Source organism: Etheostoma spectabile, chromosome 21 (assembly GCF_008692095.1).
Source record: "Etheostoma spectabile isolate EspeVRDwgs_2016 chromosome 21, UIUC_Espe_1.0, whole genome shotgun sequence".
Classification (NCBI taxonomy): Eukaryota; Metazoa; Chordata; class Actinopteri; order Perciformes; family Percidae; genus Etheostoma; species Etheostoma spectabile.
In genome coordinates this window covers 20,148,348-20,163,301 of record NC_045753.1, presented here as the reverse complement: position 1 = coordinate 20,163,301, position 14,954 = coordinate 20,148,348, and the positions used below count along the sequence as shown (strand labels likewise).

Below are 14,954 nucleotides of genomic sequence, written 5' to 3'. Positions count from 1 at the left end.
GAAAAAGGAAATGAAGGAATTCTAAGAATGTAGGGCTGCACTTTTGTTGTGTAGGCCTGTGTCCCACTGTTAGTTTGTTTCGAAGGGTTTTCCTAGGATAAGCACATTTGTGTACACTGGTCAAAACACTTGTACCACCTGACAAAACGTCCTCTGTTTCTTTACCGTAAGGATGTGGAGCAGTATATGCTGCGCACCGGCACAGTCAACAGCATGGAGAGCTCCCACTCTTTGCCATCCATGTCAATCAGTGCCAGCTCCCAGAGCAGCTCAGTCAACAGCCTGGCAGACGGCTCCGACGACAGCGGGGAGATGGCCATGATGCAGGAGGGAGAGCACACCGTCACCTCCAACAGCTCCGTCCTGCACAAGCCCCTGGTCAGTCCAAATGTTTTACTGTCTGTGGCTGGGTATGTTGAGGAGTGAGAAAGTCCTGTCCCTCCCATAACCCTCTATGACACATTCTGCATCATGTCCATCCATTTCACATACAGCCTTTTTCTAAGACTTCTAACATAATTAGTGGTGTCACAGTTCTACAAATCTTAGATTACATTTTTGATTCTAAGGTCCCGGTTCGATTCAATTCTCATTTTTACTTCTTTTTTTTTTGTCAACAATGCAAACGTTGTCAACATAACTCACTGGAAATCCAAAATTCTTCCACACTGGCTACTTCAGTGAAAGAGGAGGGGGTTCAAGTTCCTGCAGCTGCCATGCTATCTTCTCTCTCTCTCTGTGTGTGTGTGTGTGTGTGTGTGTGTGTGTGTGTGTGTGTGTGTGTGTGTGTGTGTGTGTGTGTGTGTGTGTGTGTGTGTGTGTGTGTGTGTGTGTGTGTGTGTGTGTGTGTGTGTGTGTGTGTGTGTGTGTGTAAATGGGAAAAGTAACTACATTTAGAAACTGTGCATCATTTTTTTTTTATCAAGAATCAATACTGAATCAAATAGTGAGCCTAAATATTGGACTCGATCGTGACATTTTCTGAATCAAACACCCATAAAGACTAGTCATTGGAAAATTCCTATCCTTATCCTAAACCATCACAAACTAAATCCTTTCCATCGCTTCTTTTTCCTCTTTTGCTCTGTCTTTGCTATGTAGAGCCATGACAACATCTACGATGATCCCTATCAGCCAGAGGTTGACCCACTACGAGAAGCATTGTCTGCAGGTGGAGGGGGAGGCAGCGGAGGAGGAGGCGGTGGAGGAGGAGGAGGAGGAGGCGGAGGGAGGCGACGTCGAGGCAGAGATCATTTTGCCACCATCAGGACAGCCTCGCTCGTCACTCGTCAGATCCAGGAACATGAGCAGGGCTCGGCCCTGAGAGAGCAGATGTCTGGGTAAGGTGACACATATGTGCCACATATTGCTAAAGAAGGAAGACAAAGCCAACAAGTTTCAAGTTTATTTATATAGCTCCTAATCATACTTGCAGTGCGAAAAGGCTTTCCAGTCCACACCTTATAAATTTAAACTTTACCAGAGAACAAATTAAACCTTCAGTGAAAACCTTGTTTGATATAAATGAATCAGAGAGCTCACCTTCCTTCTAGCTAACTTCACGCCTGCATCTCCTCACAGGTACAAGCGGATGCGCCGGCAGCACCAGAAGCAGCTGATGGGCTTGGAGAACAAGCTGAAGGCAGAAATGGACGAGCACCAGCTGAGACTGGACAAAGAGCTGGAGAATCAGAGGAACAGCTTTTCAATGGAGGGAGAAAAGCTCTCCAAGAAGCACCAGGCTATCCTTGAGAAGGAGGTGAGCTGGTGGAGGGTGAGTGACCCATAGTGAGAGGAGAACGGAGGGCTAGATGAATATGAGATGCAGACATGTTAAGAAGCATTTCATCAAATATTACACCACACACTGGGTTTGTGAGACCATTCCTAACCAGGCGCCTGGAGTGGACACTTGGAACACACTGATTTCCGCAACAGTTTAGTTATTGAGTTTGTAGTTCTTCTTACTTTTAGACTAGTTGTCTAAGATTAAACCTCCATTTATACAAATTAGTCATTAGGAAAATTGCTAACAGGTACCTGGTATATAGGGAATATTCCATATTTCTGTCTTAAGGTGCTAAGCGATGTTGTTTTAGGCTACAACATTTATGTCACATACAGCAAACATCTCCTCACTATCCGTAAGCTGCCTGTCTCTGTGGACAGCCCAGGGTCTACAAAGACAAAGTGCCCTCCTGCATCACAAAGAATATACAAACAGTGTTCCAGCTTTCCAGCCAATAACAGACTAGAAGGATTTGGGGATAAAGGGGTTAGTGCGCGGAAGCACAGAAGGTAGGGGACGGGATGAGGAGGAGGGAGGTGCGAGCTAGTCACGTCAACAAGAAGTAACGCCACCCAACATCGCTTAGAGCACCTTTTAAAAGCTCTGATGGTAATGAGGTGGAGGAATGTTTTTTTGTCTTCTTTTCAGACGAAGGCAGTTCTAACTGAGGAGAAGAAGTTTCAACAGCACATACTGGGCCAGCAAAAGAAAGAGTTGACGGGTCTGCTGGAGTCCCAGAAACGGCAGTATCGCCAACGCAAGGAGCAGCTCAAAGAGGTGCTTCTAGGTTTTTCACCAGTCAGCTGACAACCACAAAAGTATTTGTGGGATAATTATAGATAGAAACACAGTTCGTATTGTGTACACATTAAACAGCTGTTGGTCAGCTCGACCAGCTATTAATACCACATTCCCATTTAACTCAATGAAAATTTAACTTCTATTTTATGTATTTTTACCATTTAAAATGACTTAAATTAAAATGAACCCTACATCTTACTAACACTATACGAACAGAATTGATCTTTCAGCCTATTCAGCTAACACAACTGTACTTTCTGTTCATTGCCTTTCATTTATTTCCACTCCAGGAACTGAATGAGAACCAGTCAACGCCAAAGCGGGAGAAACAAGAGTGGTTGGTGCATCAGAAAGAGTGTCTGCAGCAGCTGCAGGCTGAGGAAGAGGCAGGCCTGCTGCGGCGGCAGAGGCAGTATTATGAGCTGCAGTGTCGTCAGTACAAGAGGAAGATGCTGCTGGCACGCCACAACCTGGAGCAAGACCTGCTCCGAGAGGTACCTTTTTTTTTTTTTTTTTGGTTGGCGGGTCATTGTTTGATCTTAACACCTATTTTAAGCAGCCAGTAGGTTTCAATATTCAACATAGATTTGTAGAGAAATGTGTCATGCGACAAGTTTCCTATCCTCAACGATATTACAACATCTATCCAGCCTCTTTATCATCTTCTATTCTTCTCTAGGACCTGAACAAGAAGCAGACTCTGAAGGACCTGGAGTGTGCAATGCTTCTACGTCACCACGAGTCCACCCAGGAGCTGGAGTTCCGCCAGCTGGGTTTGGTGCAGCGCACTCGGGCCGACCTGATCCGCACGCAGCACCAGACGGAGCTCACCAACCAGATGGAGTATAACAAGAGGCGTGAGCAGGAGCTGCGTCAGAAACACGCCGTGGAGGTCCGCCAGCAGCCCAAGAGCCTCAAAGTGAGTGAGGAGGGAGAGGACAGCGAGGCGGGGGTGGTAGGAGTAGAGGGGGAGGACGAGAGGGATGGCGAGTTTGAAAGGGGGAGTGAGGTGGTAGCTAAGGAGATGCTTGATGGAGCAGTGTTTGAAGATGATGAAATGTGTGCGAGTGTCCCTCTGGTTAAAAGGAATGTTGAGTTCAATGACAACAATATCACAAAGGGAGAAGATGCGAAAGAGAGAGAGGAGTGGAAAGTCAGTGAAGAGGGGACAGTAGTGAGGGAAGTAGAAGGAGTGCAATGGGAGTACGAGGAGGATCCCAGTAAAACTGCACGTGTCGACACCGATGACGAGGAGGAAGAGGGCAGGGGCGTGGCCGACGGTTGTCCGTCAGAGTACATCTCGTCCCTGTCACCAGAAAAGAGGCGACTCCGTGAGCGAGTGATCGATGAGCTGTCTGAGTTTTACTTCCCCGATGTTGCAGAGGAGCTGGAGCCTGAACCCATCACTTCCCCTCCTCCCCCTCCCCCCACCCAGACTGCTTTCCCTTCACTCTTCTCTCACGCCATCTGCCTCCTCCTCTCCCTCTCCGCTGCTGCCCAGCCCTCCAACCTCACTTTGCTGCTACTCTCCATCTTCCTCCTCTCCCTCCGTCGCTCGCCTCCTCTGCCCTCGGTGGCCTCTGTTCTTCTTTCCGCTGAGCTTGCCTTCTTGGCGCTGTTCTTCTCGTACCTCTTCCTTCGTTCATGCTGTTCTCTTTCTCTTTCCACATACCTGTCGATCAGCCTCTGGGCCAACGGCCTCTTCAGTTTAGGTCTCGCCCTCAGTTTGGGGATTTATTACATCCCCATGATTTTGATTTCAGCCTCCTTCCTCAGCTCTCCCTCCCTCTTCCTCTCTCTCTACTTGGTGGTGGTGCTGATTGTTAGGCCGGCCCGCGACTTCCTCCAGTACGCACCCCGTAAATTCAACCGCCTCTGCATGCGCGTCCTTTTCCGCCTGCCTCGGCCCCTTTTTGCTATGTGCCAGTCAGTCCTGGGCGGTATGGCTGAGCGTAACCTCTATGAGATGTTTCCAAAAGCAGGGCGCAACTGGGGTGGGCGCCAGTCCAAAATCCCAGTCCCCCTAAAGAGCTTGCCTTTAGAGTATCAGGCTCGCTGCAGTAACACCTCTCCCTTGGCCAAGGGCCTCCTGTGGGTGAAGCGTTTCAGTAGACGCCCCCTTGGGGTCCTGGCAGACCTGGCTAACTCCATAGTGCTAAAATGTGCTGGAAAGCTTCTTAAAAAGCTTCCGGTCAGTGTCTGGATCACACTCCAAACTCTAGGCCTCTTGAAGAAGGAGAACCCAAGCAGGCTGCCCCGCCTGCTACCCAGGGAGGTCAGAGAGAGGAGACAAAGGGAGATGAGGGGGAGAGAGAGGGAGAGACAGAGAAGGAGAGAGAGTTTGTTCCGTGAAGAGGCAAAGTGGGAGTGTGGGTTGAGGCGAACATCATCTGGAAGGTTTGTCAGGAGGAAAATTCGGCCGTGGAGATAGCAAGAGTGTGAGACAAATTGAAGGAAAGGGTGTGAAACATGCTGGTAGTGTGGGAGTGTCTGTGAGCGTGATGATGCTCTTTGTTCCATTGTCCAACCATCATTTGTGTGTCTTATTGGTTTGGGCCTACATGTCTCTCTTGTTACATAACTCCCCAAATAGTTTGTGGTCACATTTCTTAAAGAGGAGACCTATATGACCCCGCACACATACATCTGTACATCAGGCTGAAAGTGATTTTGGCTGTGTGCACACAAGCCGTACTGTTGTCAATGGGCCCTGCAAACGTAAATAGCAGCGGAACCCTTCGTTACTGTACCACACCCAGTGAAGTTTTCATTATTGTGCTTTTTGTAAAAGTTTTTTTTTTTAAATTTTATTTCGTTATTTTGCTCTTAATTTGTAAGACAAATATTTTTATGGTTATTTTTAAGACCGGTTTTGTGCAATCTTTTGTTTTTCTTTACAGTGGTCTTATTTTAGTGGGTGCAATGTTGTCTAAGTGCTTAGAACAAATATTAGTGTTGCATAGCTTCATGGCTATAATTTCATTGCCCAAAACGGAATACTGTGAAAAAAAACAGAAAAAACATTGATTTCACTAACACCCTGAACACTAGCCCTCAGTCGGTATAACAGTGCAATAAACAGCTGAACAGAAAGATGTGAGACCACTGTAGGACAAACATTTGATATTACTGAGAAGTGTAGTTTCTCAGTGTAGAAGTCCAAGTGGGAAATAGTTAGCATCTTACATACAAAGTTTGGGGCCATTTAGCTGGAATAATAAGCCTGTCCAGCTCAGTTGTTTCATGTTAACGCATCATTTGATATTATTTACAGCTGGTGAAATCATCTTTAAGATTCTAGTTAGATAGACCAGTATTATTGCCCTTTATGCAATACTCTTGTTATGATTTACCATGTAAACATTCAGATAGTTTTCCATATTATATTCCTTTAAATGTGCAGCTGTGCAAACTGTTTGCACAAATGTTAATATCTCTTGTGAAGTCTCGTATCTGAAATTTGTAGTGGAAACATAAGAAAGCAGGATATGCTTTGGAGTAGGGAAAGTATAATTTAATAAAAGCCTATTTAATATTTTTAATGTAGCTTAATTTATATGAAGCCATATAGACAATCATTTGAGACCTATGATCAGAAAATAAGTCCAAAGATTGAGGCAACTACTGAATGTGAAAGTTTGAGCTGATCACCATCATATGAACAGAAGATATCCACTAATAGCAGACATCTGTTTCATTTTGCACTGTCCCAAAGACCATTTCAAAAGAAAAGTGTGGAGTGGGAAGACTGATAACTAATAATCATTAAAAGTTTAGTCAATAAAACATTCGAAAAATAATGCAAAAATGCAACAGGATGTCTTCCAATCAAAAGTCCAAAGCCCAAAGATATTTAGTTTACATTGATTCACGACAGGGAACAACAACATATCCTCAGAATTGAGGAGCTGGAACCAGAGAATGTTTGGCTTTTTTTTTTTTACTATTTTTGCTTAACAGATTACTTCAGCTGGACCAAAAAGAACTTGACATTAATTAAATGAAGTTTAAGAGTAATATGCAGTTGTCACATGCATACATTTGAGAGCATAAGCATTGTAAAATGTGAATATTTGCAATGGAAATCTGGTTAGGATGAGTAAAATCCATTAGTGCCTATAAATGCTAATTATGTAGGGAAAGGTGCCCTGTGCTGTATGTCACAGAAGGAGGACGTTTGAGCCGTTTACATGGAGGAATATTGATTAGGAAAGCATGTATCTTGACTGTATTTGACCCAGGCGGATGACAACAAGTAGGGCACTTTTCGGGGAAGACATTTCACAACAAACATTGTTTTATTTGAATGTAACTTATTTGCCATTGATTTAAAATTTGTGTTCCAGTATCGGTTATTTCCTGTTCCTCTGTGTACGTTTACATGTTTGTAATCTGTTTTGGTGTGACACCATTTCTACAGAGTTATATCACCTTGAGTTTTTTGTCTTTTATATTTATTTATAAGACTAGTACTGCATTTGGTTTGGCAGCCATTTTGTTGTTCTTTTATTCTCATTTTTAGCTGCATGAGTGTGCATGAGTGAGGCTGTGTGCTTGCAAACAGCAACATATTTTGTCATACATCCAGATTTTTTTTTTCTTTACACAAAAAATAAATTATTTTGTGTAGAAATCATTTGTCTTGTTTGTTTTTATGATTTTTGTTCCCATTATTTCCACGTTGTCTTCATTTGGTTATGTTTTTTTTTTTAAGCCAATCTTATTACATTGAAAGATCCCTTTTATCATTTTGTTGATCATCATTCCTCCTGTGTCACACATTCTATCTCTGCTGGAGCCTCACATAATGTCTGTGACTTTGTTTAGTAGTATTGCTAATATATATCTATTATAATAAGGTTTAAATATGTTAGGGATGTTAACCGATGGGTATATAATCGTTATAGCCCTCATACAAGAAGGATGAGTCATTGTGAATCCATGTCTTATATGCCGAATCACAAGTTTAATTTAAAGTGCATGAAAGGAACAAACTAAGTCCTCACATAGAGGTGTGTCTGAATATGTTAAAATATAAACAGTCATCCTTAATGATTATAACTTGCACAAAAAGGTAAAATAATATTGTGACATATTTCTTTTTAGAAAAAGTTTCTTTGGTGTTTTTTTTTACTTTTAGATGGCCATGCGGATTAATCACATTTTTGTCATAACTGTTTTCTGAAATTGTAGGTTTGTTTTCATCTGACGTATTTGTGAACATTGGGTTCAAACAGCCCTGTTCCATAATTACCACCTGACAAATGCACATCTGCATGGCTACAAGTCAACCTCTTTAAGTGTAAGAAAATACCTTCTAAGAGTTAAAAAAAAAAAAAAATCATCATTCAACATAATTAGAAACTATATTAAATAATTGACTGAAAGTGGCCTTCATTGCAATAAAATAATTTTGTTTAAAAAACTACAGTAGTCTAATAAAGCAATTTATTTTCCCCCTTATTGAGGAAATGGACATGGGCATATTGTCCAATTTAATGTTAGTAGACAACTTGGATTCACTGTGTCAATCACTGTATGAATATAATTATAAAATGAGGACAGTTCTTTACTACTATATATATACACTACTACACAGTTGAAAATAATTATATTAAGTAATAATTCACCAAGATTGGTCAGCCTTTCCTGCAACAATGCTTAAATTATGTGTACCAAACGAGTGGGTCGAAGTTATTTTACCGTGATGCTGTCACTGTTAAAGATTCAACATTTGACAGGTATTTATACTCTTAAATTGCATTTTTACCATCACGGTCATGTTAGCATTTTTCTAACAAAATTTATAGCAAGTCGTTACAAAATGTCTTTTTCCCCAGTGATTTTCTGTTAATCATCTCCATGTTCATTTAGAAAAGCACAGGAGCACTTTAGCCCAGCTGCTTCCTTCTGTCTCCTCTCTCCTCCAGTCCAAAGAGCTGCAGATTAAGCGTCAGTTCCAGGACACCTGTAAGATCCAAACCCGTCAGTACAAGGCCCTGCGCAACCACCTGCTGGAGAACACACCCAAGTCGGACCACAAGGCTGTGCTGAAGCGGCTGAAGGACGAGCAGACTCGTAAGCTGGCCATCCTGGCCGAGCAGTATGACCACTCCATCAATGATATGCTGTCGACACAGGCTGTGAGTAAGGCAAGGAGACGTCACTCATTTCACACTCGCACAACACCACCAGTGCTGTCCCTGGCCCAGGGCCACCTGCCTGCCTACCTGCCCGCCAACCTGCCCGTCAACCTGCCCGCCAACAAGCCTTCTCCTGGTACCTCAGTGGTGATCTCCACCTAAACCCACATTTCCCAGTTTTATACCAAACCGTATACACCATCCCGTTTCCCCTACAGTCCTCCAAAACGTCCTTTTCCCTGAATTTCTCGGATTTGAGAATTTGAGCTCATAGGTCGGAGGATAAATGTTAAAGAAAAAAAATGTTTTTGAGGTTCAGCCATAACTTCAGGACTCTGATGTACAGCCACATAATAAGACGACATACTGTCCGTTCCATCTTTAAAAAACTACTCAATTTGGCATTGCACTCCTGTAACGTTGGCTGACTCGGGGAGATGAATGAACAGTTGCATCAAAATACTTGTTTCCTTTTGTGCATCATGGACTATAAAGGTGCATTTTGGCACAACAATCCTGTCTCTGTACCAAAGCTTTCTTTTCCACTTCCCAATTCCATTAACTATAGCTCGTTGAACCATAATGTCAGTTTGAGATGAGAACGGTGGATGTGGATCTTTATTGTAGGAATGTAACTATATTATCTCTTTAAATAGCGGGGACATTTTTTTCACTAATTGCTTTTACTTTAGTCTAAATCATAACAAAACTACAATACAGTCAAATGTATTATTTTGATTTATCCTAATTTATATTTACCATCATTTTGTCAATTGTTGATTTCAATACTAATGTGCCGTTTTGTAAAAATAAATGTTAGATTTACATTGAAATCAGGGCTGAGTTTATATAAAGGTTAGGGGTAGTTGTTTGTGTTTAGTTTACTTAATCAAAAATATGCAATCAGGAAAATGGGCTTAAATTATCAAAAGTAAAAGGACACAATGCAGAAAAATGTCCCCTGTAACAGAAATAAATAAATAAATAAACAAACAACCAAAAAAAAATTGAAATGATGACAATGAAATGAAGCAAATCCTCACATTTGAGAAGCTTGAACCGTGAAATGTAGTTGCACAAAAAAACACCTGAAACAATTATCATTAAAATACTTACACTTAAGTACATCGCTAAGTAAATTTACTTTCATTCCACCACTACTTAGGCTGGTTTTGCTTTTTAAATAGTCAATAGCCCCCTCTCCCACTCTAAACTCCACTGACCTCAAAGCATGGGACTCACTCACACACCAATCCCAGGCTTTAAAATGAGTGAAACATAGTAAGGAGGAGACCGGACATTACATAACGTCTCGTTCCCTCCGGTGACATAACATAACCGGTGCCATATTAATTACCTCACATGGCAGCATGCCACGTAAGCCCAGTAAGCCAAATCTCTGATGCCCTTGTCTGTCTGCTCATGCTGTGGTTAAAGTCTCAGTGGGAAGGTTTCCCACTCACTGATTAAACTCAATCCTTAGGTCAGAAAAAAAAAAAATGTAAACAAGGAATGTCTTTTGAATCAAAGTTTAATCCGTTTTCTGGACCCAGGCATCTCACACACACTCACACACTCACACACACACACACACACACACACACACACACGTCAAAGTAGTTTACCTGCTGTGCAATATACTGATTTATTTAGATAATTTATATCTGAATAGATATAACGTTTCATATCCTATTCACAAACCCACCTACGGTAATACATGTAGTTGATCAGTAGAATATGCACATATATGTTTTTAATTAATAGTTTTTTTAAATTATATTTAGGATCCCCATTAGTTAACATTAACTATTCTTCCTGGGGTCCACAGGTTGTGGTTGTAATTTTAACTTGACAATTTTTTACATTCACACTTAATTAGATGTTTCACTTCCTACCGTTTAATGGAGCGTATACAGGCCCAGACGGAGCAAACAAAACACTGATTTAACAAAACTCAACACTCGTGATCCTTTCCTCTCGCTTGTGCATCTCCCTCTTGTTTCTTTGCCTTCGTTAAACTCTCTAAATTTCTCCTCAACACTAAAGCACAATGTGTCGCCCGTACAATCGTGCCAAATCCAATTTTAATGCCATTTCCCTCGTTCTTTTCTGTCTCTTAGCTGCGATTGGATGAGACCCAGGAAGCGGAGTACAAAGTGCTGCGGATGCAGCTGCAGCAGGAGCTGGAGCTGCTTAACGCCTACCAGAGCAAGATCAAGATCCACACCGACACGCAACACGACAGAGAGGTCAAGGACCTGGAACAGAGGGTGTCCATCCGCCGCGCTCTGCTGGAGCAGAGGGTTAGAGTCTTTGGCAATCACTTCTATGAAAGCAAAGCTCCTTAAAATGTAGTAAAAAGCCTCTGGTGAGTTTTAGGAATCCAGTTGGGCTTGCAAAGAGAAGATTGTAAACTGAAAGGTAACAATATAACTTGTTGCGGTCCTACGTTGAGACTTCTACAATTGACTTACAACAACAGCACCTTTTAATAATAGTTTTAACCACAAGGTCCTTTCAATAGCTGTTCTGGAGCCTTCAGTCATATCTTCCTCAGCGGATTGGGGGGGTTACACTTTCCATCTGCTAATAAAGATTGTGTGATTTGATCACAGCTCCAAACAGACCCTAACTTGTGGTGAGATTGTTTTTGTCGAGAATGAACTTTCAATCTCGTGATTTGCAGTAATTAAAACGTGTTCCCGAAGTTTCACGTATGCAGATTCAAAATCACGAATATTGGATTCAGAAAATATGAAACACCTTTTAATAATGCTACAATTTAAAGAAAAAAACGACATTGTGTTTTCATGTGTATTCCCTCTTCTCTTTTCCTAGATTGAGGAAGAGATGCTGTCCCTGCAGAATGAGCGGTCAGAACGCATCCGCACCCTCCTGGAGCGGCAGGCCAGCGAGATCGAGTCCTTCGACTCTGAGAGCTTGCGTCTGGGCTTCAGCAACATGGCGCTGACAGGCATCCCCAGTGAGGCCTACCCCATGCAGGGCTACTCCAACATCCCGCCCCCCAGCTCGCGCTCCGCCGGCCACTGGAGCCACGGCATGCACCCGCAGAGCGTGCCCCCGCAGCAGCACTCCCGCCGCAGCCACAACAGCAGCAGCAGCAGCAGCAGCGGCATCGGTAGCAGCAGCGGAGCCGGGGACCGCAGGAGCGAGTCTTCCTCTTCCTCCCATGCCCTGGGAATGGCCCTGGGGCTGGGCAGAGACGGGAGGGAGGTGCACCACTCGTCCCGTTCCTCCGCCTCCTCTTCCTCCTCCTCCTCCTCTTCTTCCTCTCACCACCAACGCCACCACCTGCCCCAGCACTACCACCACCAGAGCACGCCACAGCTCTACCGCGAGCGGGAGCGAGATCGGGAGAGGGAGCGGGAGAAGGAGAGGGAGCGGGAGTGGGCTGGAGTGCGAGGCTCCGGCGGCGACCTGGCCCACCCACACCCCCTGCCCTTCTCCCATCACCTACCCTCACGCTCCTCCTCTCAGTCCCTGGCCATGCTACCTCCCCCACCGCCTGCCCCTCCCTCCATCTCCGGCCCGTCCTCCTCTTCTTCCTCCTCCTCTTCTTCACAGGGGGGGATCTACTCCGGCGGCGGGCTGGGTGTGCGCGGTGCCCCCAGCTTGTTGGCCCTGAGGAACAGCCCCCAACCTCTGAGGAGGACGGCTTCCGGCGGAGGGCCCGGAGGAGCCGGGGGCAGCGACGGCGTCCTGAGCCGAAGCACCTCAGTCACTTCGCACATCTCTAACGGCTCCCACCTCTCCTACTCTTAAAAGGCAGGGTGGTAGAATGAAGGGTGGGAGTGATTTAGGAAGGTAGCTTTCACAGGTTGCATCTCAATACTCTCAGCTTGCCACCTTGCCTTGTGTCCTTCCTAGGACTGATCTCTACTCTCAGAAAAGCTACTCAGCTGAAATGCAGAGGATTTAGGGATATCACCCTTTCCTCTCAACGCACAGTAAGGCAAAGAGAGGACAAACTGACACTATTGAGCTGCACCCTGCTCCTTTAGACTCAGGGTGGGTAGAGAGGTGTTCTCCCATTCTCACAGGTATAAAAAAGGGAGGGAGGAATGTAACCACCTGTAATACCACTAGGTGATAGTTGTTGTTTTTTTAAAGAGGTTTGTGTTTAATGTTTTTATCTTTGTTACTGCCTGTATAAAAGTGAGACCGGTAATGTGAAAGGAGGGATATTTTGCCCTTTTTTTCTCCCAGAGCTGCAGAGAGAGGGGACAGCAGCCATGTCTTCTTCTATGATGTTCTATGCTGGAATGGAGAAAGAGAGAGGATAGGGGAGTGAAAAAAGGCGTTTTTTTGCATTGTGTATGTACTTGTATGTAGTCTGTAGTGTCTAGGTATATCTAGCAAGCACTCATAACTGTGGCTCCAGAAAGGAAAAAGGGAGAGAATGACATAAGATGGGTTACTTTAGTCTCCAGCCTGCTGGGGGATTGGAAAACGCTTTTTATTGATTTTCAACTGTTGATGTTTTATTGGTTTTTTTTTTATATGAAGTGTATTATAACAAAAACAAGTTGCTTGGAACGTCACCAATGCCTTTAAGGGGTTCTTAAAGGGATGTCGTGCCATCAAAAATTTTACTTGATGACTGCAAGATGATTTAAAAACAGAATGTTTGTAAAGGCGAGAACTGAAAAATTCTTTTAAAAAAATGCAGCTGGAATGAGGAGAAACATTTGTGAGGACAAAAATACAAAAAAAAAAACCTTTCTGGCATCCATGACATATTTAGTATCCAAACAACATAAGTGTCTATGGGAGTGACTCCAATGCATGAGATAGATGTACAAAAAAAAAAAAACATTTGTAAACATGACCAAACCACATTTGAAAATGTACTGTACCTGTCCAAGTTTCACTGGCATTGAAGATCACTCGTCCCACATTTTTAACCTTTACTGTACATATTTATGGGAATATTTAAAACAAAAACAAGTCATTGGTTTTATAGAGTAACAAAGATAATGATAGTAATTTTGATATATTCAAATGAGTATTGAATTCAAGATTTAGAGCCACAACTTCCAACTGCATTTTCTAGGTGTCTATTACCATAACTAATCCTGATGTAAATGTCGTTGTAATCATGTTCACATTTTTCTGGCGAATTAGAAAAGGGCCCACTTTTGACTGTAAAAAACAAAACAAAAAAATTGATAAAAATACTGTTGTCAGGTATGGTGTGTGTTCAAGGTATTAAGGATTATTAATAAGGGATTATTAATAATTGTTAATGATTCATGTATGCGTGTCGAGCAGTAAAGTCTAGTTCTATTGCCACATTTCTTTAGACAAAACTAATGAATTTTAAAAGACACTCCTACGGCAGCAACACCACAGCTAATCACATGATCTCTGACCTCCTTCTCTGGACTCTCATAGGGAAAAAAAAAAGAGAAGAACAAAAGTTTTTACAATTGGGCACTAGAATGTAAATGCTGGTTATCGTTTTTTCATTTTTGTTCTTTAGTGTAGGAATACGTTTCCACACAGAAGCTCCGGAAGCCTGGAGAAAAAGAGAGGAAGGTAGACGTGCACCGTCCGGTACCTGGTGCGTGAAGAAGTGGTGAGAGGATGGGTGTCGACCGAGCTGCTGTGACTGTGCACCCTCTTGTGCCAGCACAGCAGCAGTGACCGCAGCAGCCCGCCCTCCCAGGTAAAGACACCCATCAGTGTTTCATGGTGATGCTTCTGAAGGTTTGTTTACTTGAAGATCAGAAATAACTGGACTTTTTAGTTTTTAATTATTTTAAATGGAGAAAAGATAATCACCCTGCGGTTTGTACAACTCCGAAACACCAGCTCCAGACAATTCCCTGTATAACCTTCTACTTTATGCTTGGTTGGAATCTCAGTGCATGCATAAACTCCTTACAGTATATAAACTAAGACTGGCGGGTTTCAGGACGGCCTTGGTGTTGAGGGGAAATCTGTGTGGTAGTGTTTTTAGACGGGTTGTTGTTCGAGAGCCGGGAGTCTCAGTTCCTGCATCGTGCCCGGATAAAAAGATGAAGACAAAGAAGCAACACAGGCTCATCTGTGATTTGCAGAGTTTTCGGGGGGGGTATTCAAGGAAGAAGAAAGAGGGGAAGGAAGAAGGGTCAACACATGTATTGGAAAAGAAATGGGGTGCTTTCGAAAGTAAGTTTAAAAAAAAAAAAAAGATAATAAATTGATATCAACACATT

General features: G+C 43.1%; 1 protein-coding gene across 4 annotated transcripts in view; it reads left to right on the top strand.

Annotated features, from left to right (window-relative positions):
• The window catches only part of taok2b (TAO kinase 2b), a 27,041-nt gene extending 12,130 nt beyond the window's left edge, over positions 1 to 14,911 (top strand). Inside the window, exons 12-20 of one of the 4 annotated variants that reach the window (XM_032502406.1) lie at positions 172 to 378; positions 1,102 to 1,340; positions 1,582 to 1,774; positions 2,438 to 2,566; positions 2,881 to 3,084; positions 3,270 to 3,509; positions 8,521 to 8,733; positions 10,854 to 11,036; positions 11,572 to 14,911. In XM_032502406.1, coding sequence (XP_032358297.1) covers positions 172 to 378; positions 1,102 to 1,340; positions 1,582 to 1,774; positions 2,438 to 2,566; positions 2,881 to 3,084; positions 3,270 to 3,509; positions 8,521 to 8,733; positions 10,854 to 11,036; positions 11,572 to 12,516 — 2,553 coding nt within the window. In that variant the 3' untranslated portion in view covers positions 12,517 to 14,911. Of the gene's footprint in view, positions 1 to 171; positions 379 to 1,101; positions 1,341 to 1,581; positions 1,775 to 2,437; positions 2,567 to 2,880; positions 3,085 to 3,269; positions 6,321 to 8,520; positions 8,734 to 10,853; positions 11,037 to 11,571 lie in introns of those variants that run through there. The other 3 variants (XM_032502407.1, XM_032502404.1, XM_032502405.1) reach the window with 3 other exon arrangements.
• The last annotated feature ends 43 nt before the right edge of the window (positions 14,912 to 14,954 follow it).